Source organism: Erpetoichthys calabaricus, chromosome 7 (assembly GCF_900747795.2).
Source record: "Erpetoichthys calabaricus chromosome 7, fErpCal1.3, whole genome shotgun sequence".
Taxonomy (NCBI): domain Eukaryota; kingdom Metazoa; phylum Chordata; class Cladistia; order Polypteriformes; family Polypteridae; genus Erpetoichthys; species Erpetoichthys calabaricus.
Window position 1 is genome coordinate 137,591,689 of NC_041400.2, and position 24,049 is coordinate 137,615,737.

Here is a 24,049-nt window from a genome sequence, read left to right on the forward strand (position 1 = left end):
TACTTAATAAAACTATTACAAAAAACTATCTTACAAAACATACAACCTAAAATATTTTAACATACATCATTTGTATATACTGCACTGTAAGCCAGTGTTTGATTGTAATTTTCACATTAATGTTCAACAGTTTACAGTCTTTTCCACTAAATAATTAAAAGACTCATATGGGTATTTGTTTGTAAATAAGGTCATAGTCATCACTAAGCTGAACTTTATTATCCCTAAACAGCAAATTCAATCTTTTATGTACATTACAATTTAAAAAGAAAAATACTGCCTATTTTGTCATTCTTTTTATGCAGTAAAATATGTATCAAGATTTGTAGACTTTGACAATTTGGATTCTTTTCAGATACTCTTATATGGATTTGCTTTTGTATCATTGTCTTGTTGCATGTTTGAGCTATGCTTTATCTCGCAAACACTGGATTCTCCTTAAGTGTTTCCTGATACAGAGCAGACTTCATTCTTTATTTGTATACGGCAGGTTGTGTAAGGTCCTGAGGCAGCAGAGCATTACTGTAGGATCACACTACCACCCACATGTTTGTTTGCTGGATATTATGTTCTTATTAAGGAATGTTGTATTTATTTTACATTGGACATAATGGGACCCATGTTCTTCAAAAACATCCACTTTTATCTCACATTCTCGAAAAATGCTTAGGGATCATCCAGGTATCTTCTAGCAAATTAGTAACAAGAATTTATGTTCTTGGTTACCAGTTGTGTCTGCCTTGCTAATCTAAATGGATCCCATTTTTACCCAATGTCTTTCTGATCATGACCTTTTCTGAGGCAAGACCAGCTTGTAATTCTTAGGATATTTTAGGGTTCTTTTGTGACTTTCTAGACAAAGCCATACTGAAACCCTGGAGTAATTTTGCCAGCCTTGGCACTTCCGGGAGGATTCACTACTCTTTCGAGTTTATGGCTGTCATAGTAGTTTTCTGCTGTTTTCACTAATTTCCTTTGATTATGGCATTGCATGATTGCTTAATCTTTATGCTGGCAACTGGACTCTGATAGTCAAGTTCAAAATACAAAAGGTTTGTACTGAGTATGGATTGAGCACAGCCAGGTTTGATTACATCGGTTGACTTAATTATCTTTCTAATTAGGATGACTTAACAAGGAGAGAATTAATTTTTCATTATGTGCCAATGAAGAGCTGAACATGTTCTGCCTCAAAAATTGATCACAGAAGAAATTAGGACTACGGTAAATATTTTTTCACACCACTGTAAATCTATATACTTAAAGGTGATGCTCAGAAGAAGTACAACATTTGCCTGTTTTTTTTTTTTTTTTTTTTGCATATTTGTCCATTAATTCTATTGCAAACCGATAAACTCTTGATGATTTTTCCAAATAATGAAGACAATTCAATTCTGCATGGTTCAGTAGATGGTAATACCACATTCAAAGATTACGGGTCTGAATCTATAGTCTGAGGAGGAGCTTGGAGGATTAATAAATTAATATGTAAGTGATACCAAAGGAATTATATTTTATGAGTCAAAATGGTAATTAGGAATTATTTTAAAAAGGCTACAACCTGCATTGTATGTCACCTGAAAGTTCAAAATTCTAAAAAAATCTACACAGTTTTAATTGGTGGGGTTTTTCTTCCAAAATTTGGTTGCTTTTAAACTTCTTGTGCAATATGTTTCAAAGCAGCTACGTGTACAGTAGGTCTTTAAAGTCATAGATGACCACAGGACATTCTTTGGCAGTGACAAATTTATGGTTTGATTTTTTTATTATACAAGAATATTCTTTTGTACCAGGTTGACAGATGAGATTAGACAGGAGTCCCCGTGGACTATGATGTTTGCTGATGACATTGTGATCTGTAGCGATAGTAGGGAGCAGGTTGAAGAGACCCTGGAGAGGTAGAGATATGCTCTGGAGAGGAAAGGAATGAAGGTCAGTAGGAACAAGACAGAATACATGTATGTAAATGAGAGGGAAGTCAGTGGAATGGTGAGGATGCAAGAAGTAGAGTTGGCAAAGGTGGATGAGTTTAAATACTTGGGATCAACAGTACAGAGTAATGGGGATTGTGGAAGAGAGGTGAAAAAGAGTGCAGGCAGGGTGGAATGGGTGGAGAAGAGTGTCAGGAGTAATTTGTGACAGACGGGTATCAGCAAGAGTGAAAGGGAAAGTCTACAGGACGGTAGTGAGACCTGCTATGTTATATGGGTTGGAGACGTTTGCACTGACCAGAAAGCAGGAGACAGAGCTGGAGGTATCAGAGTTAAAGATGCTAAGATTTGCATTGGGTGTGACGAGGATGGATAGGATTAGAAATGAATACATTAGAGGAGTCAGCTCAAGTTGGACGGTTGGGAGACAAAGTCAGAGAGGCGAGATTGCGTTGGTTTGGACATGTGCAGAGGAGAGATGCTGGGTATATTGCGATAAGGATGTTAAGAATAGAGCTGCCAGGTAAGAGGAAAAGAAGAAGGCCTAAGAGGAGGTTTACGGATATGATGAGAGAGGACATGCAGGTGATGGGTGTAACAGAACAAGATGCAGAGGACTGAAAGATATGGAAAAATATGACCCACTATGGCAACCCCTAATGGGAGCAGCCAAAAAAAAGAAGAAGATTCTTTTGTACCCATTAGAGTTTACTATTAAGGAGATGAAGGATACAGATTCAAGCATGAGGATGTGACCAGGTGCAGGGATGGAACAGCTAGACAAGAGAATCAATTGTTTTAGACATAGAATGTCCAAGTAAATGTTGGGTTTTGAACAAAATATCAATAGATTACTGCAAGGGAGAAGCAAGGTCATTCAGGTGCTCAGGATGACTTGTATTTGTATCACAGATTATGCTATTTGTTCATGTTTTTTTGTAGTATTTTGTATATTTTGCATTTTTGTTGTGGTTTATTATATCTTATTCAAAGCTTTGCCCTTTCTTCAGTCCACCAAAAAAAGTCAAACTGGTATGCAAATTGCACTTTTAAACACCACATATGTTAGAAATGAATGAGATGAAATAATTTTGCAGTAATTAAATTGATTAATGTGCTGCAGTAACAGTCTAGCTTTAAAATAAGATACACAAATTGAGAATATCTTAACTAGATCTGTTAGAAATAAGACTGACATTTGTGCTTGAATTAAATTTTCATGTAGCTTTGCCTATTTTTGAAAAAATATAAAGTATACATAATAGGAACAAGTAGATTTCCCAAACAATCTAAAGAAATAATTAACATCATAAGTGCTCACTGAAAACAAGGTATACACAATATTAAAATGACTTACCCTGAGACCCTGTGGTGACCTTGAATAATCCACAATGTCACAGCGATAGGAATACCCTGTTGCCCAGCCTGACATGAGAAACTATTAATTTAAGAAGCAATTAGAAAAAGTGTACATTTCTAACCATTCATAAAACCAGTATAGTGCTTCTATCCTGTTAAAACACTGAACACTAAAAATTGATTTTAGTACATTTGTCATTTAGAAGTTTATTTTTATACAGAAATAGTATCACATATTAATTAATATATTAATATTATTTTATTATTAATAACATTAATATATTAATTCATTTTTCTCATATAAACCCTCCTATCAAATTATTCATTGTTATTTTCTTTGCCATTTCCCAAATTCTTAAAATGTCCTCTATCTTTAATCACTTTTGGTTTTGATAATGATTGAAAAAAAAAAGTTGGTACTTAAGGTAAAAATGCAAAAGCAGCCAAACATTACAGTTAAATATAAACAAACAGATCACATTTAATGTACCATGAAATTTCAGTGGTGTAACGTTAAGCCAGCATCCTTAAATTAGATATTTAGGAAGATTACATACTATATACTGTATAGCTGTCATCCAAAATTGAAAAATTACAATACCTTGGGACACAAAACATCTGCAAAATTGTCTTATATAAAATGAACTCCTAGATATTGTGAGAGATTACTTTTCTGGAATGCTGCAGTGCATACTTCTTTGGCAACAGTGAATAAGTTGCTGATGAATTTCTCAGTCGAAAAAAGCTCTTAAATCTCACCTCTTTTGTTTTTCCTAATATGGCTTTGTAAGCATGTATACTCAACTAAAATAAATCACTTCAACTCGGCACACAATCTCCAGCATAATAAAATTACACTAATAAAGACTATAATTCCCATTGAAGTCAAACGCTCAAATAAGGAAAATATTCAAAGGTGAATGTTCATCACAAATTTGTCACAAATCAAGCAATACAGCTCTAGTATAAATGAACGCCCACTTGTATTGTTTATTGTGTACAACCCTTATTGGCAGAAGTATTTTTACTCTTTAATGGGCAATGCAATAAATACTAAAAAGCAATTATTTGTCAGTACAGATAATATTGTTTGTACAGATGGTTATCAGAATTAAAAAGAAGAATCCAAAACGGGGGAATTACTACCCACAGTAATACCAATGTTACTGGAAATTACATATAAAACTATGTAACCCTTGATAATATATATACAGTATATATATTTATTTATGTACGGTAAAATACTGTAAATATTGAATGTGCAAGCAATGTGAGCCTTTACTCTGTGAAGAGTACTATACAACAGTAAATTGAATTGATCTGTATCTCTGAAAAGGTCAGTAGTATTTATATGGTAGTTTGTTGTTTTCCTATTACAGTTAAAGTTTACAGAAATGGATACTCACAAATACTTTAAAATTACAGAAATATCAATGATGAGGTTTGTTTATTTCTTAAAAAGCATTATTTACTATGGAAATGCAAGAACACTTACTTCATAGGACATATAGATTGAGAAGAGAACTATGCTGAAATTGTAGAAAATCATGACTCGGCGAAGATCAAATGGTTTTCGATTTTCCATAAGTTTTGGCCCCAATGAAGTTACAAAGTAAATGTAGGTGCCAATGATAAGTGTTTGAGGAAGAGGAGAGGACATAAGCAGCCAGTTCTCAGTCCTAGGATCTATAAAGAAATGAAAATTTCTCAAAATATAACTCAAATAATTATGCAAAAATAAACCTTAAAAATGCCCACAAGTACAGAGTTTACAGATATATTAGCCTATGGGTAAAATAAACATGACATTTATTTTTGGCTACAAGTAAATATCATCATGCCTTAATAGCCTACAAAACGTTCAAAAAATAGCTTAAATAGTTTTGTCATTTAAAACAAAGACAATAAAAAAAAATCTTAAAAATTGCTTACTTCATTATGCTCTGTATAATAAATGGTGTGTACTTGTCTGCATTTTACTTCTCCCTTAGACATACAGTGGGTCAAACTCAACATAGTGTTATTGAATATATATATATATATATAATATATATATAAATAAAATACTAACTATAGGCTTGAAAACCCCCAAAGAAAATACCCCCCCTCCCACCCCCCCAAAAAAAAACACTGTCACAATAAGAAAGAGAAAAGTAAACATCTGTCCTTCTGTCATTTTTTGCAGTTTCAGATTTTTTGGGTAGAAAAAAGATTTCAATTTTTTTTTTCTTCAAAGTATTCCTGTGTTTACCTTCTGAGTATCTATCGTGTATAACAATTACGATTTTGAATCAACTTTAAATAAATCTTATTAGTATGACACATCTGCAGTAAATTTTATTTTCTTCTCAGTTTTTAAGTAGTTTTAGGGAAACCATACTAAATTAAATACAGACATATCAGCCTTCTTCAAGCATTACTAGAAGACAGTGTTGAAAAATCCCAGAAAGAAAATAGGGATAGACGATACATCAGATATTTATTTTTTCTTTCTAAATGATGGCAGTTACTTAAAAAAAATCCCATACACCACAATTCTGAATACATTTGACTTTGAAAAACCATTATATAATCAAAAGTGATCTACTTAGTTCACAGTAGTAGTACACTAACTCACCAGCATCCTTAAGCCACTCATCATATTGCCTTACAGCTCTGGATGTCAGATCATTAAACGCCATTTGCAATAATGTTGGTAACTCTTGAAATAAAGGTTAGGACCTAGGAGGAAATTAATTTTTATTTATTTATTTGGCAATACAGTATCTTATTTCAATGATTAGAAAAGGCAAACCATGCCTTTAACATTACACTGACTGTCATTGTTGTCTCCCATACACAACATGTGTACAAGCCATACATACAAAAACATATGAAAAAAACACAACAACATAAAAGCAGCCCTTTCACAGATTCTTTTTTTGGACATAACAAAACTGGAGTTTCATGAGATACATTTTTGCAATGTATTTTATTTGGTTTGTGTTAAACTTACATTGCTACTCTACTTAAAACATTCTAAACAGCATGATGCATATATGTTTAAATATGTTCCCTAGGTAATTTATGGCTATCAACATGTTTATTTTCAGCAGCACACTGTATTTTTCCAGTACCTTTCTACAGGGAAAAACAAAAGAGAAAAGATAAGGGAAATGTCAATGGGGAATGTTGCATCAACTCAAAAAAAGTAAACTACAGTACATAGCACAACACATCTGCATATACGTACACATGCAGACATTGAAGCGTCAATTAAGAAAGAGAAGAAAGTTTGCAGCAGAACACCCCCCCCCAGTATATAATGTGCCCAATATAATCACAAAATTTGACATAATCCAAATATAATAATCATTTTTAAACTTTGACCCATGAGTCCAGTTTACTGTGTCTACACCAAGGTGTGCTGAGAACATAATTTCACCATTTGCCATTAATGGATTTATTTTTATCCATCCATCCATCCATCCATTTTCCAACCCGCTGAATCTGAACACAGGGTCACGGGGGTCTGCTGGAGCCAATCCCAGCCAACACAGGGCACAAGGCAGGAACCAATCCTGAGCAGGGTGCCAACCCACCGCAGGACACACACAAATGCACCCACACACCAAGCACACACTAGGGCCAATTTAGAATCGCCAATCCACCTAACCTGCATGTCTTTGGACTGTGGGAGGAAACCGAAGCGCCCGGAGGAAACCCACGCAGACACGGGGAGAACATGCAAACTCCACGCAGGGAGGACCCGGGAAGTGAACCCAGGTCCTCAGGTCTCCCAACTGGATTTTTATTAAAAAAAAAAAAAAAAGACGAAAACATAACAGAATATTTTAGATACATATACTATAAGAAAGCAAAAGTTATTTCATTTGTAAAAAAGTTAAATATGCAGCTTTACTTTGGACAGATTGCAAAGAAAAACAGCTAATTTCTGGCATAAAGTTTCCAAAACGTCTTGCAAACCATCATACAGCACACTTCTTTTTACAAGAACTACCACCAATACAAAACTGAAAGTTCTGCTAAAATGTTATATTGTGAACATTTTCATTCCTCAAATTTCTCAGCCAAATAATGGTCTAGGTTATAATTTAGAAACAAGAAAGCAAGGAAATATGTGTAGAAGCCCCATATGTATTTCATATATTTATACCATGTATAAATTGAAAGCCAATGTTATGTATATATCTCAATACTGCGGGTTTTTTTTTTACCCAAACCTTTGTTCATTTTTATGTATGACACCAACAGCCAGAATAACAAAATAAATAAATTAAAACAGGTATTGTTAATCTCTTTTTTAATTTACCAATATTATACTTATTAACAATGACAACAAAATTATGTCAAATAAATCAGTATGCAAATTACTTCTTCTCCTGAAGTACATTTGTGAAACTCAGATTTTAGTTGCTGACAATTATCTTCTTTAAAAGAAGTAATCTATCCTATAAAACTTTTAAAATGGCAAGTTATACAAAAGAACTACATTTTACAAGATAATAAATGTTGTCTAACATGCTCTTCATAGTAATTTGATAGTAAATGAATCATAAAAAGTAATCTTGGTTTGAAGCATATGGTAATTAGTTACTTTAAACTGATCTCTTGAAAGCAACAACATATATGTAAAATATTCTAGCTTACACATTTGTCCAAATAACCGCTATGCAAACCCACAAATAACAGTTCAGTTTGGTACCAGTAAAAATTAAAGGTATGGTGCAGCCAAAAACAAAAAAGACTTTGCTCTTATTAAGCCAAGGCAGAAAAAAAACCCAAAATAATGGACTTTGAATGTTTCTGTTTTAAATTTCAGCATATAAACAATTTATGTTTCTGATTAAATGGGCCTGCTGCTTATAAGCAATCTCTCACCAAGGCCTGGTGATCTACTTCCTTAATTTTAGCATTCACTCATTGAGCTACATACCCACAGTACAGTATATAAATCTTTATCCAGATATAATAAATTGTCAATTTATTTATGAAATTAGATGCATTCCTTCATGTACAAGTACAACGTTTTTGCAAATACCCACCCTATCTCTCCCCTTTCTGTCAATGTATTTTAAAGCTTCTTTTCTTATTTGCCCTTATTTAACCTAACAAAAGTCAAAACAACTTTTCAGGAGGGGCACCTGGCCAATCACCATTGCTAGAAGTTAATTTTAAGTTTAGAGAGGAACCCCTTGAATTACAAGATGCAAACTAAATGAAGTTTGTTCATATATAATTTCTACATGATTTAGAAAGGATTAAACTATTGTTTCCTGTTTAAATGTTCTATTTCTTTTTTTTGCTATTGAGATAAATCAGTTGGACCTAGCTTTACAAGGGATAAAATGATCAAAGCTTCAAACATAACCAGTCCCTCTGATATTCTACTGTTAGGCAAAATCTGTCAGTGATTTTAGCCAAATCTTACCAAAATATTTATCTGTACTTTTGGTGCTCAATTATAATATGTTTTATGTTTATTTTAATTATTGCCTTTGGTATCTATATTTCTAGTAAGAAAAAAATAGTGAACAGGAATTGTCAAGCACTGGGTATTATGACAAATTTTGAAAATGTAAATTCTTAAGAATGGAACATTTTTTTATGAAAACTTTTTAAAATAAGCAGACAGAAATTTGAATGACAGGAAGACTGCCTTATATACATGTTTCTCAGCATTTATATTCGTGTCTCTTAATTTTATCTTCCATTGCTGTTTATTCTTTTTTTAAGCTACACCTTATTTAATAATTAAAAAGAAAAAAGAAAAATCAGACAAGTTACAGTTGAGCAATCCTTGTCCATAAGAGACACTGGCCAGACTATAAAACAGAGAGTAATGCAAGCAATTTACTGTATCTAATTAGGCAGCCATATCACTCACTTGCACAAATTTCAACATATTATTACTGTACTGGTTTTCCTATATTTTAATATTCTGTTTTTCACCCTCTTCTACCACATATCTACAACTAGTCTATCTGTGCACTCTTGACATTTTGTGCTTCCATTATAGGTGTATGTATTAAGTCTGCTTAATTGCTATTTCAAGTTAATATATTTCTGTAGCCTGATGCAGGATGCTAAAAACAGCAGAGTTCAGCTGACATTTCCATATCTATCACACTTCTGTGAGTAGAATATTTGCAGGAAGGAAAGGTGATGGAAAACATGTTGCGCTAGATTACTTGGTAAAATAAATTCTGTTTTAACCAGGACATTTTAGTTATCACAGGTGAATCTTCACTTCTAATCTCAAGTTTAGTGTCTAATCATAATTTTAAACACAGTTTACATGAAGATGTAAGGTTCTGTTTAATTGCTATTCATGTTTTTGAGTGCCAGAACTGTCACAGCTAAAGCTCAATACATTGAGCTACTAGGAAAATTCATTACCATAATAAAATTATTACCCATTATGATATTTTTCCTGGTTGAGAACAACTGGGGACTTTGTTTTATGAATGGTGCCCTCATTTACATTATACTCAGCAGCAGTAGGCTGCAAAAGGTGGACCACTAACCTGGTGTATTTGGTATAGTGACAGATTAGCCCATTGGCCTGGAAGTATTTGAGGGAACTGGACAAAAACCCTAAAGTATTTAGAAGCTGTGGCTTAAAGAAGTCTGTTGACTAGAAGTCATGTGAACTTGCAATTGGGTGACCTTGTGCTAGCAAGTGCTTAGATGGTGAAAGGCCAGTTGTTGTAAAAGAAGCGAGTTGTTGATCAAGATGGGAAGTGCATAATGTACCCTACAGGAAAAGTGAAGGGTAAATGGGTGCAAGGTTACTTATTTTCTTTTATTTCTACCAATGTTAGCTCCCATGTGTTTATCTTCCCTTGTTTGTGTAACTGAATAATAAAAACTGCTGTTCTTTAAGATATTTCTGAGCTTTTGGTTGTTGTATGTGTGGTATGATGCCTTAACACATTCTAGAAAAGTAACAATTTTAGTCAGAAGTTATGTACACTTCCCTTGAAGTATACATGGAAAAAAATAAGAGAATGTTCTTTTATGTCTATTGTAGTTACCAAGCTTTATTGAAATCGAGTGCAGTAAAATTCTGTTTTTACACTGATGCACAATGAAATTTGTACTTAGCTGCTTTGCATTTCTTCTCAACTTTATTTTAAATCATGTTGGAACTAATTCTCTGGTGATCTTAACTGTTTGTAGATGAAGATATAATGAAGTGAGCTGAAATTTCTGAAACTTTCAATTTTACATAGAATCTTCTGTATAAGTATTACAAAACGAGACTTCCTTAAATGATAAATAAATCTACAAATTAAGAACAAAGAAACAAATGTAAAACAGTATTATTTTCCACAAGACTAAATAAATTATCAGCATATTCATTTACAAGTCATAATGGAAACTATTTACACAACATACACCTGCTGATCATGTTGAACTTAACTCTACTTGCTTTGTTTTTAATAGGCTTTGTTTAGTGTTTTGTTTACAGCTGAATAGTCTTTTATAATCAGAAGCCTTCACCCTAGTTATATCTTGTTTCTTACAAACTGGAAGCTAGGAGTCCACTGTTATTATTATTTTAAAACTATTTTTTGCCTTTATCCAAGTCAACGTACAAGATCAGGATACATTACAGTTATTTATAACAATTCTTTACATTTATATATCATTTTCATATTCTCCAAAAAAACTTGCACATAAAGACCAAATTCTGCAAAACATGTTAATTTCTGACATTGTTACCCACTATTCGTTCTTTTGCCTAAATGTAAACTCTTTCTAATTATAATATACCAGCTAATTGTGGAGTTGTCATACAAGCACTTGTGGATGACTTGATGGATTTGATAAAACAGGCAGCTAGGTGCACACTGTAGTGTCTAGTGCACCGCAGGAGGAAGGAATGACACAGATGTACAAAGTGATTGGCATGGAGAATGAGTTACAGAAGTTGCCAGTGAGTTAAGGAGAACAGGGATATTGCAAGTTTGCTGATTTAGTTGCAGATGGGACATGGAAGAGGCTTGAGGAAAAGAAAATAAAATAACCGCAAAATTCCACTATGTCATGTTCTTCATTCTGGTGCCTTTGACAGCATATACAGACCTGCAAATGAAATGCCACAGAGCAGTTTTTTTTCAACCTTTCTGGTGTTGGGACTCGCTTTTTCCCCATGCAAGTGACTTCATGACCTATCAAGGGCCTTGGTGAATCGAGCGTGATCTCTGTTAATTGTCACAACTACACATTTAGGGTGGCCCACCTTGGTGAACTAAGTGTGATTATCAGAGCAGGAGGGACTTAGTATGATCATTTAAGCAGCAACCCGCCGTACTCCACTGATGACCCACTACTGTTAAAAACAAAAGCAACTCACAACCCACCAACTGCAGGCCATGACCAAAAAGCGGATCACCACTCGGTGGTTCCAAAACACTGTCACAAAGCATCATTACCTTCAGAGTCCAGTAAGGGTGTAAACAATGTTATAATGCTTATTTTTTTTTTATAATTAAAGCAACACAAAGATAAGTTTTCAGTTGGCTAATTCAAGATTCATAGAAAAGTGTTCACGTAAACACACTGTTCAGCTGGACATCATCTGAATGATTTCACACACTCCTTTTAAAAACTTATAGCGTATCAATAAAAACTTCTTTGATACATCTACTCATACAGGTTTATATTCCGATCAAGGTCACAGAAAGCCAGAAGCTATGCAAGTAGCACAGGGCACATGTCAGAAACTAAACCTGGAAGGCATGCCACTACACAATACACATAATCAAACTATTTGCTTCACATAAACAAAGTAAATACAAAAGGTGCCAACCCTTCTAACCTGTACTTGTTTAAGATGTAGCAAAAATCTCACAGAGGCCTGGGGATATTATGTAAACAGCATAGAACATGACCAGAGTTAGATAGGAACCCTGGTATCAGGGAACTGCATTAACCATTGCACTGTTCAATAAAATAGTAACATTCATAAAATGCTACTAAAAACTTGAATGATTTACTATTTTATATTACTTTGGCTTTATTATACTTGTTTTTAAGATTATAATGTTAAAAGTACGTACCATGGAGTATAACAGACAAGTAAAATCATTACTGCACCTTATGTCTACAGTTCATCTTAAAATTTTTAAATATAAAAATTAAAATTTACTCAGAAAAAAAAAAGATCAACATATTCAATAATAAATGAAGTCATTAAAGTTATTTTTTAAGTACTTACTTTGGTTACCTATTTTAAAATAATCCAGTTTTTCAATCTACTTGCCAAGATATTTAGCACAGCTTCTGTATTTTGCTTTCTAAATACAAAAGGTAGTCACTAAAAAAGTAGGTTTTAAACTGGTTTTAAAACTTGAAAAACCAGTCAGCATTATGCAAATATACGAGAAGAACTCAAACAATTGGGACTGAACCAGAATGCAGAAAATTCCAGAAAATGGTTAAATTGTCTCGATTGATTTGTTGATTTGTTTCAACCCTTTTTCTTTTTATTTTCTTTTTGTAAAACTCGAATTATGTGTATAGAGTGTTATTTGATTTAAAAAAATTCAATAAAATTAAAATATATAAAAAAAAGCCTCATATTTCTTCTTTGATTAAATACATTAGTATTGTATTAGTCAAACCTTCACTTTTTAAAACACTGTAATAACTACTACTGTATATGGTCAGGTTTATAAAACTACACCATGGCTGTTGTACAACTGTATCAACAAAATTAAATTGGCTGTTCCAATTTTTTATAAGCTTAATAACAATCATAAAAACCAAGAATAAACTTTAATTACTGATGAGACAGAAGAGTACATTATAACAAATAAATTCTACTCTCCCTCAGCCACTGCTTAAAATGTGTTTTAAGGGTTCTTAAAGTAATATTAGTGATATTGTGATTCTTGAACGTTTTACAATTACTCGCTCAAATGCCACTAAACACATATAATGAATTTTAAAGTAACCACATTTTATGTCCTTCCTAAGCAAATCCATAAATTCCTGCCTACTACTGTCCTCATAATAAAATATAAATAATGAAATTGGTTAGGGACAGAAATTAATAAAGAATACAGATGAGTAATATCTGAAGCAAATCAAAAAATTTAACAGAATCACAAGTCATAAAAATCAAAGTATAAACACATACCTTTAAATATTGTTTTAATTTACTGATGTGTGCACAGACTCAGTGCACTCCTGTTCTATGGTGTCTGGCAACTAGTTGTTTCAAACATAACTCTCTAGCAACAAATAGCAGGCAGCAACCATATCAAGATATGAAATGTCTGGCAGGAGGAGTGGGCAGAAAAAGTAGTCACTCCAGTTTCACAAGCACTGTTGTCACAGATTACATACTTGTAGGTAAAAGGGCCCTTGATAAATTCCTCAGCATTTGAGGTTATGCACACAATACTAGTAGTTTTTACCATTTTTTTTTACCATAACTGGAAATGCACATCATGCTTCAAGTTAAGAATAATTCAGACTCGTAATAAACCTTAAAATTGTATTACATTATTGTATATAAAAAGAAATACATATATACCTCTTCCATGTGTAAAAGAAACACTCTCAGCTGGAGTCTGCATCATTGTGCTGTAATCTTTATATTTCATCACACACAGTATGTTTCCTGTTGCTTAGTCATTACTGTTGACTTGATGACATTATTTTAAAAAACTCTACGTATCGATTAAAGTTTCCTTACATTGAATATGGCAATTATGTCACTGCATAAATTGTCAGAAAGGAAGAAAAAGCAAATCCATTGATAAATATAATCTTAACAGAAGTGCAATGAGAAAACCAACAGTTGTCTTTTAGCATGAAAGAACACTAGAGCTTGAAGAGGCCATTACATTTTGTGAATTTTGAAACGTTTTCCACAAATTGAAAAAGAAAATTCTAAAATTTCACTCAAAAGCAAAATTTGTTGACATAAAAGGCTAATTAGTAACTTCTGCACAAAACAACCAGTAGTAGTTAGAACAAAAAGTACCATAATCCAGAAAAAAAAAAACAAAAAAAAAACAACAATCTGTGTGACAAGGATATGTAGAATGAGATAAAAGCCTGCCGAGTACAATTACCAGTAAGTAAGTATTATATGTAAAAATTATATAATATAAAAATTATATGAAGATCAAATATTATATATTATAGCGGTAGGTTGAGGAGGATGCACCCACCACATGACAAACCACCTGGATTGGGACCCCAATGCAGTGGGTGACACCTCAACACCATACTACACCACACAATAATGTAAAAGGATATCACTATCTTCATAGTAGTCTTATCCTTTAATGGGAAACAGTCTCAATTTCCTCACATACAGACCGTGTGTGGCACTTGTTGGCCAAGGACTTTATAGCATCTTGCCAAAGCTTCTTGGCCATGCTGTCTTTCCCTTTTTAAACAGAGGTTAAGGCACACTTACCAACTGAAGGAAAATGTCTGCAAGTTAAGTATAATAAGGGACAGATTCAATCTTAACAGACAGTGCTATTTGATTTCATTGCAGTCAGGGGAAGAAAAAACAAAATACTGTCTAGAAAATATAAAATACACTGTTAATGTCTAAGAGTATTCCTCTGCAATATGTAAAAATTTCAGTGAAAGGGGCATCTCTAGCAAGCAGAGCTCCAGAACCATTATGCCACTGCATGGCTGAGGTAGCAAGGCCATTGTAAGCACTGCTGAAAGAAAGTATTGTATATATTATTAATTCATGCACTAATGTTCTAACCGTATTATCCAGTTCAGGATAATGGGTTTATATAGATAGATAAATAGATATTTTTAAAGCTGTGTTGAATTTTAAAGTCCATGCACTGGTCCAGATTGCTTTTGCATTTTATATTATGTTCTTCTGTCCTTTCACTGTCTGTAAATAATAAATCTGTCAAAACAGAAGCCAGTAATGTATGAAACACAGAAAAAAAAAACACAGCTTAGCTGTTTTTCTTTTTTACTTATTTGAATTTTTTTTTTTTTTGGAGATCACCTATAACTGAATTGTATAAAACTACTAAATATCTATTTTTCCTTGAAATAATTTTCACAATGCACAAGTCCAGAAAGTAAATTTAACATACTAGAAATCTGCAAGGATTTTAGATTTCTCTTTCAGCTGTTAATTCAGATGCATCAAACTCTTATCCCAGGTTATCTGATAATACTGGAAAAAAATGGAAACCTTTGCTATATGTTAATGTGTCTACTTCTATATTTTACCTAGTTCGAATATGCAAGAACAAAAGAAATTAAAGCAATGCTCATTCAGAACTCCAATTTGCAGAATCATGCACTCAAGTACATGAAGCCAATAGGCTAAAAAGCTAAGAATGTAAAATGTCTTTAAGACACTCTAGCTTAGTATGGTGTTAAATAACACCATGACCTTTGTTCTCTTTTTACAAAAGTGCACCTTAAATAAAAGTGAATGAGTAAGCGGATACGCACCTGGTAACGCTTCATAAAATTCCCTTGGGCATTTCATTTGTACATAATTTAAATACATGGGCCATTGACTCTTTGTATGTTTTCCTCTCATTTGAGCAGAGTGATGGTTGTCTTTTTTGCATTAACATAATGGCACCCATGCAGCTGCACATGATAATATGTGTAATTCCTATGTACATGAGGAATAAAGCAACTATCTATATTCTATGTGTTAAGTAACAATCTTTCCAATTGTTAAATAAGCTAATTTTTACATGTGAAATCTCTCAAAATTTGTACATTTTTAGACTTTTAAACAGCTTGTAAATAAAAAAATTGTAAATAACCATAGTTGAAATAGCTATTTTGTTTATGAATGGGAGCCTTATAATAAGTATTTTTATTCAACAACACCTCCAGATTTTATCTAAAAGTTGGGAAAAATTTGTGGAGACAGTTGTCATTAGGTTAAAAAACCATGATACATGTTCTTTTAATTTAAGTAGACACAAAATGCCAAAAGACCAAATGTATGATTCTTGTTGCCTATAATGAACACCCTTGGTTCCCCAATATAAATTATTCTTGAAGAATTGATGAAGTGAATTAATCACATGTTTTACAAAGACAATGCATAGCCACTGATAAGTAGAGTGGCAGTAGGGATAATGGTAGGGGCGGAGACACAGAGAGAGAGAGAGAGAGAGAGAGAGAGAGAGAGAGAGAGAGAGAGAGAGAGAGAGAGAGAGAGAGAGAGAGAGATGCCCCAAGGAGACCTAGCAAGAAAAGGTGGCGGAACAAGGTCACAGTACAGGGAAGCCAAGACCTATTTAGGAGTAAGATCAGAAAGGAATGGCAGAGGCCAAATCCTGCCTGGCCAATGGGTGGGTTGAGCTATGGTTCTCCAAAAATAAGAAGAGCAGACAGGAGGCAGGAAAGCTATACTGTATATCTGGCAATTAAAAAACTATACAGGGCTAAGGGGTGCATGTACTACCTGGAAAGATTCAGTATTTGATCACTGTAATCAAAATATGTAGCTTTGCCAGTTGTATTCTATGATGCTAATGGATAAACCACTATATAGAGTTTAAAGTTAACAGGAATCTATTGTTGTGATGAGAGACTAAGTGAAGAATCACTAAGATAAAAAGAGATAAGGGTCGAGAAGAGTGACACAAGAGTTGTGGAAGGAGAGTACTCAAGTGTGTTCATTAAGAGGTGGGCAAGTGGATGGTCTATATCCCACCACGAAGATATGGGTAAGAAAACCCATAGTTGCCAAGCCAAGTGTGGCACATGTTTCGAACATACAAAGGAAAAGGGAGCAATTGATGAGAACCCTCCATTGAGTGTGGAAGAAAGCACCAAACTCACAGAGACAATAGGCAGACCAGGATTCTTACCCAGTCTTCAGGACCAGTGAGGTAACAGCACTAAGGACCATGCTACCACACCTAGCCATAAAAGATATGTACTACTAACAGATTTGATAGCTCAAAACATCTTCATTCATATTTTTAGCATTCATGAATTATTGCAGTTTTATTAATATATGTAAATTCACCATTTTGATTCATTTAAACTATCTTAATTTAATAAAACACCTTAGATTAGTTAGTTACACTGTAATTTACGAACAGTACACAGAAAGACCAATTTCAGGGATAATATGCAAACATTGGAAGAATTTTGTACATATTTAAAATCTAAGTGACATTTGCAACTTCTGCATTGCATGTATTAGAAAAAATATAATTAAGAACAAATAAAACTATATCCATCTACCTATTCTCTTAATGAATCAGTTTAAACTAAGTGGAATTTATTGTGTCTTGAATAATTTACCTTGCATCTTAAATGGTTTGAACAAATATGGATTATATTAAATGCTGCTTTACGTACTTCTGCATCAAAATGTTAGTTTTTATAAAAACAGTAAACAAGGATATAAATATCATGAGAGGTCCCAAATGTATAATTAAAGAACTTTAAAGCATATAACATATGTGCACCAGACTACGAATGCAGTGACTACTGTGAAGCAATTAATAACTCAGCTTAGCACCTGCCACATCAGAAATGCATGTTGTCTGCTTCTAGCTATATGTATAGCAAAACAGACCTTGTTAAATATATGGTCAGGGAAAGGAATCTAGAATGACTATCAGGTAAATCCAAACAGAAAAACACTACAAGAAAAAATGTACAAATCCAAACATTACTTCAGGAAGGTGGCACTGTGTCATTTTGAACACTGCAGGGTTACAGCTCAAATGAGGTTTTTAGTCAGTAGCTTACTCTATTGAGTTTGTCACTACAGCTTATGATTTTTATAAAAGCACTTTAGTTGCCTTCCACACTTACATGCTAGGTTACTTCTCAAGTATTAAGTGACATACTGTGAGCAAATCTAAGTGTGGCACATCAATTGAGTGCTTTAGTGGTCTGGCATCACATCCAAGGTTTGTTTTTTTGCATTATGTCTGATGCCGAGGCTTATACTATAGACTGGACACACTAAAATATGAAATCAACAAAAGAAAATCAATGTGTAAATTGAGAAAATCCATTAAAAAAATCCAACAACTTTGCAACACACACAAAATAAAAGGTGTCAAAAATTGTTAAAACTCTTGCCAAAATCAAAACTTTCACAAGTCATGAAGCACAGGGAGACTTTGAGACTATGGTTCAGCTGTCGAGTGTTTTGTGACTCACTTTATTCTAAAAGGATAATATAAAAATAAATAAGTCAGTACTCTTGTTAGGCAAATCTGTCTGTCTCTGATTCATTCTGCAATACACCCACTCATCCCCCTGATCTGTCAAGGAAAATGTAACAAGCCAAGTGAAGCTGACAACTGACTGAGTGGTTCAGGTACTATTTCACACTCCCAGAAATCATTCAGCAATTCCTGTGCAGCTTACAAGCTCTCCTTAAAAGAAAATGCTTTCACATTGCCAATTGCACAACTCAAGTACTTCTGTGTCACATTCTGGGGAGATGCTTAAACAAAGTTGAGTACTTGCACAGCTGGAGCAATACTCTCAAAAATGACTTTAAACTTGCATTACTGTATATGTAGTAAGCACAAAAATTCACAAATATTTCAGAAATACATATAGGAATTTACAAATAAATGTTACACAGGTTATCTTCATAATGATTTGATTTTTACAGCTGATCTAGATCAAGCAAAGCTAAGCTATAAAAATGTGTAAGTGGAGACAAATAATCTATTTATACCTCACTAGTTTAATAACTTCTTATATTATCATAACTATAATAATTCTTTGGTGCCATGACAACACTATGCATCAAACCACATTTGTATAATCTGTGTGGTCTACTCAATAATGTCATATAGTAGATGCCAACTGGCTAAACCCCATTTTTGTCCAGCATCTAATGCTTTATAAGTCACTTACTAGAACAACTATGTACTGTTTTTTCTGTTCCAAAACTCTGTCTTTATTTTGCCAACAGCAGAACCTTTTATGCTGTGTTTTCTTACGTATATTCTAAGAAGTAAATCTCTATGGAATGCTGCAAATCATGACTCTGTTTGAGCTCATACACCCACTCCAAATTTGCCTAATCAACTAAATTATGCTAATCAAAAAGTAGAAAAATGAAGCATCAGTACAAAAAGCACATTTATACAATCGTTTTTAGGTAATAAATTATTGCATTGCTGACGAAATTAAGTTCTGAAACACAACCAATGAGAAATGGTACACTCAGTTTTAAAGTAGTCATGCCATTTGAGAAAAATATGAATGGTTTATCCCAGTTATACAATGTATACAATTAATGCAGCACAAGCAAATGGCCAACAATATTATATTCTAATGACATTGTAAATTAATATCAATCTATTGCTGTACAACATCAAGACAACATTATTTTCTAGCTTATACTTTTCAGATTTGTTGATGGCATCTTTTATGTTTCTGCTGCTGTATGCATTTGAATTTATCTAATATAACCTTCATTATGTAAATAGTTTACTTTTATTTATTTATAAATCATTTGTCAAATAACACAAACACTAAACATAACAGAAAAACAAAGATCCAATAATATTACAAGGTAAATAAGTATTTGTTGTACACACTTGCTAATTTGTTTCTCAAAGGGAGGATGCAATATTAATACTGCCATAAATGCAGAAAAATGACAAAGTACTGGTACTGTATATCCAAGCCTTTTCTGAGGGCAAATATACAAGCTGTGCAGGATTACTATTCTACATTTTGACCAAGTACATTTCTGATGGTAATGTGCCTCATCTGTATAGTGATCACAGAAAGCACATTACTATGTTTTCCTTCTTGAAAAAACATTACATATTATGTTGCTCATCTTTCTTGACATACATCTGTGCAATACATACAGGAAATTGTAAATGACAAGTTTGAATGAAAACACTGAAAAAGCCTGAAGTTCACCAACCAAAAAGCAAACAGTGATAAAATACACACATATACCCAAACAATCACACAAGTACAGTATATAATACAGCATCAAAGGTATGCCTGCACATGCAGTGCTTTACTCTCCAAATAGTATGGGAGTAAAACAAATGTATGCTATTCCAGCACTCAACAGCATATTGTGGATCAATTTCAAAGAAACACACTAAACAGAAATGACAAATCAAGATTTGCCTTTTGAACAAGCAGATGATCCAGACAGCTGAAAATGTTAGACATTTATAAAGATCTACAGTCTAGACAATCAATTTGCCCATTTTTAGTGTCTAGTTCTGTCCAGTCAAAGCAAACTTTTTCAGGCTGGAAGTAGCAATCACAGTGGGAGAAAAGAACTGTAGAAAAATAAACAATGACACAAATTCAAAAATGTGACTTAAAAAAGATATTCAGCTACTCATGAAACTCACTCACATACATCCATAAATGTGTTTTGCAATGACAGTAATGGGCTACAATATATACATGAATGTGTTTTAGTAAACAGAGTGATCAGCAGGAAAATGGACAGACAATAAACCCTAGATAAAACAGCTCACATTAGGAGACTACCAATTTTTTTTTTTGGCAATGTTCGCTTGTTTGAAAGGAATAAGAATCCTAACCTTTTGAATTATTTATTTTTTAAAGGCTTAATAAGGAATGGAATGCTCTAAAACAGTACTGTGGTATATTATGTACACAATTACTTTGTTTGTCATTTGCACAATGCATATTTAGTTCTATATATTGATTTGATATAAGTAACAATTCATACTCCCATATAAAGTAACTGTGTGTTACTTTGAGAAACAAAGAGACCATCTAATGACAAAATGTTACAGAAAGACAGTAGAGGCATTGATTTATCTTAAGCTTTATGTTTTACTTGAATGGATTTTTTTTTTTTTTAACTTGCCTTGCACAGTAAATGGTTGCCGCTAAAATTCCTGTCTTTGTATCCTCATTGGATCAAATAACCCAAGGAAAGATTGAAAAAAAAAATAGAAAAGTTGTTTTAAATTCCACACCTTGAAAATATGTCACTCTTTATCCATTTAAATAGTTCTTTCAAAATTTTGTAAAAATGTCCCAGGCCTTAGCAAATTAAAAAAGCTTACATGTTACCATAAAGATTATTAGCACTTAAAATACACCAAACTATTGCAGGAAGGCATTTTCGTGAATTAATACCTGTAATAAGAAAGTGCTCTGGAATTTGGCATCAACTGGAGATTAAAAAAAACACCAAAAACAATCACTGTACAAAATGAAGTAAAATAACTCCTGCCTTGTTCTACCCTACCCTTACTATATATTTTTTAAACTTTTGAGTGTATAACAGGTTCATTTTTCTTTCTCAGTATAGAGTCAATGAGTTGCTAGGGTGAGCATCATGGTGCTATGATGTATCTCCCAAGCAGCCAAACTGTTGTAAAGCCTTTTAAGACAGTCAGGGAAATAGGCCTGAATCTGACCAGCCTGCCCAGATGAGGTGCACCAGAAGGCAGTCTAGCTTCCACTAGGCTAAAATGCACTGCAAAGTCTAAAACAACTGCACATGTAGCTCACAAGCACACCGTTCCTGAACTGTGAAATTCTGAATTATTTCTTTAATACTCATCTACAACACCTTTTCTTTCTAGATCACCATTGCAATATGCGGACAACAATACAAATCTCCATACCGGATCGGTCGAGCCCCGGGTTAACAACGACTGCCACCAGTACTGTTAGCCAACAGGGTGCTGGCGGAAATTGGGCTACTGTTGGCCAAAGAAGAAGGAGAAGAAGAGGGGGGAGACGTGTCCGGAGGCAGGAGGAGAGGAGGAAAGTAAAGAGAGTGAAACTGAGGGTAGGAACTTTGAATGTGGGCAGTATGACTGGTAAGGGGAGAGAGTTAGCAGATATGATGGAGAGAAGGAAGGTTGATATATTGTGTGTGCAAGAGACTAAATGGAAGGGGATTAAGGCCAGCTGGATTGGAGGTGGATTCAAATTGTTCTATCATGGTGTGGATGGGAGGAAAAATGGGGTAGGAGTTATTCTGAAGGAACAGTCTGTCAAGAGTGTTTTGGAGGTGAAAAGAGTGTCAGGCAGATTAATGATTATGAAGCTGGAAATTGGAGGTGTGATGATGAATGTTGTTAAAGCATATGCACCACAAGTTGGGTGTGCAATGGGTGAGAAAGAAGATTTTTGGAGTGAATTGGATGAAGTGATGAACAGTGTACCCAAGGGACAGAAAGTGGTGATTGGAGCGGATTACAATATGCATGTTGGTGAAGGTAACAGTGGAGACGAGGAGGTGATGGGTAGGTATGGTGTCAAGGAGAGGAATGAAGAAGGTCAGAGGATAGTGGATTTTGCCAAAAGGATGGACATAGCTGTGGTGAATACGTATTTTAAGTAGAGGGAGGAACATAGGGTTACGTACAAGAGTGGAGGAAGATGTACACAGGTAGATTACATCCTATGCAGAAGAGATGATCTGAAGGAAATTGAAGATTGCAAAGTGGTGGCAGGGGAAAGTGTAGTTAAGCAGCATAGGATGGTGGTCTGTAGGATAACGTTGGAGATCAAGAAGAGGAAGAGAGTGAGGGCAGAGCCAAGGATCAAATGGTGGAAGTTGAAAAAGGAAGACTGCAAGGTTGAGTTTAGGGAGGAGGTGAGACAGGCACTGGGTGGCAGTGAAGAGTTACCAGACAGCTGGGAAACTACAGCAGATGTAGTAAGGGTGACGGCAAGAAGGGTGCTTCGCGTGACATCTGGAAAGAGGAAGGAGGAAATGAAACCTGGTGGTGGAATGAGGAAATACAGGAGAGTATACAGAGGAAGAGGATGGCAAAGAAGAAGTGGGATAGTCAGAGAAAGTAGACAAGAGTACAAGGAGATAAGGCACAAGGTGAAGAGAGAGGTGGCAAAGGCTAAAGAAAAGGTGTATGATGAGTTGTATGAGAGGCTGGACACTAAGGAGGGAGAAAAGGACCTGTACCGATTGGCTAGACAGAGGGACCGATCTGGGAAAGATGTGCAGCAGGTTACGGTGATAAAGGATAAAGATGGAAACGTAGTCACAAGCAAGGAGAGTGTGTTGAGCAGATGGAAACAGTACTTTGAGAGGCTGACGAATGAAGAGAATGAGAAAGAGAAGAGGTTGGATGATGTGGAGATAGTGAATCAGGAAGTGCAACGGATTACCAAGGAGGAAGTAAGGACAGCTAGAGGATGAAAGAGGATGAAAAATGGAAAGGCCGTTGGTCCAGATGACATACCTGTTGAAGCATGGAGGTGTTTAGGAGAGATGGCAGTGGGGTTTTTAACCAGATTGTTTAATGGAATCTTGGAAAGCGAGAGGATGCCTGAGTAATGGAGAAAAAGTGTACTGGTGCCGATATTTAAGAATATGGGGGATGTGCAGGACTGCAGTAACTACAGGGGAATAAAATTGATGAGCCACAACATGAATTTATAGGAAAGAGTAGTGGAAGATAGGTTAAGAAATGAGGTGATGATTAGTGAGCAGCAGTATGGTTTCATGCCAAGAAAGAGCACCATAGATGCAATATTTGCTCCGAGGATGTTGATGGAGCCATTTAGAGAAGGCCAGAAGGAGCTGCATTGCATCTTTGTGGACCTGGAGAAAGCATATGACAGGGTACCTCGAGAGGAGCTGTGGTATTGTATGAGGAAGTCGGGAGTGGCAGAGAAGTATGTAAGAGTTGTACAGGATATGTACGAGGGAAGTATGACAGTCGTGAGGTCTGCAGTAGGAGCGACGGATGCATTCAAACGTGGAGGTGGGATTACATCAGGGATCAGCTCTGAGCCCTTTC

General features: G+C 34.5%; 1 protein-coding gene across 4 annotated transcripts in view; it reads right to left on the bottom strand.

Annotated features, from left to right (window-relative positions):
* elovl7a (ELOVL fatty acid elongase 7a) overlaps positions 1–24,049 on the bottom strand; it is a 43,235-nt gene that overhangs the window by 13,137 nt on the left and 6,049 nt on the right. Inside the window, exons 1-4 of one of the 4 annotated variants that reach the window (XM_051929703.1) lie at positions 21,133–21,205; positions 5,908–5,991; positions 4,786–4,976; positions 3,289–3,369 (exon numbers count right to left, since the gene is read on the bottom strand). In XM_051929703.1, coding sequence (XP_051785663.1) covers positions 3,289–3,369; positions 4,786–4,976; positions 5,908–5,971 — 336 coding nt within the window. In that variant the 5' untranslated portion in view covers positions 5,972–5,991; positions 21,133–21,205. Of the gene's footprint in view, positions 1–3,288; positions 3,370–4,785; positions 4,977–5,907; positions 6,012–13,440; positions 13,544–21,132; positions 21,206–24,049 lie in introns of those variants that run through there. The other 3 variants (XM_051929702.1, XM_051929701.1, XM_051929704.1) reach the window with 3 other exon arrangements.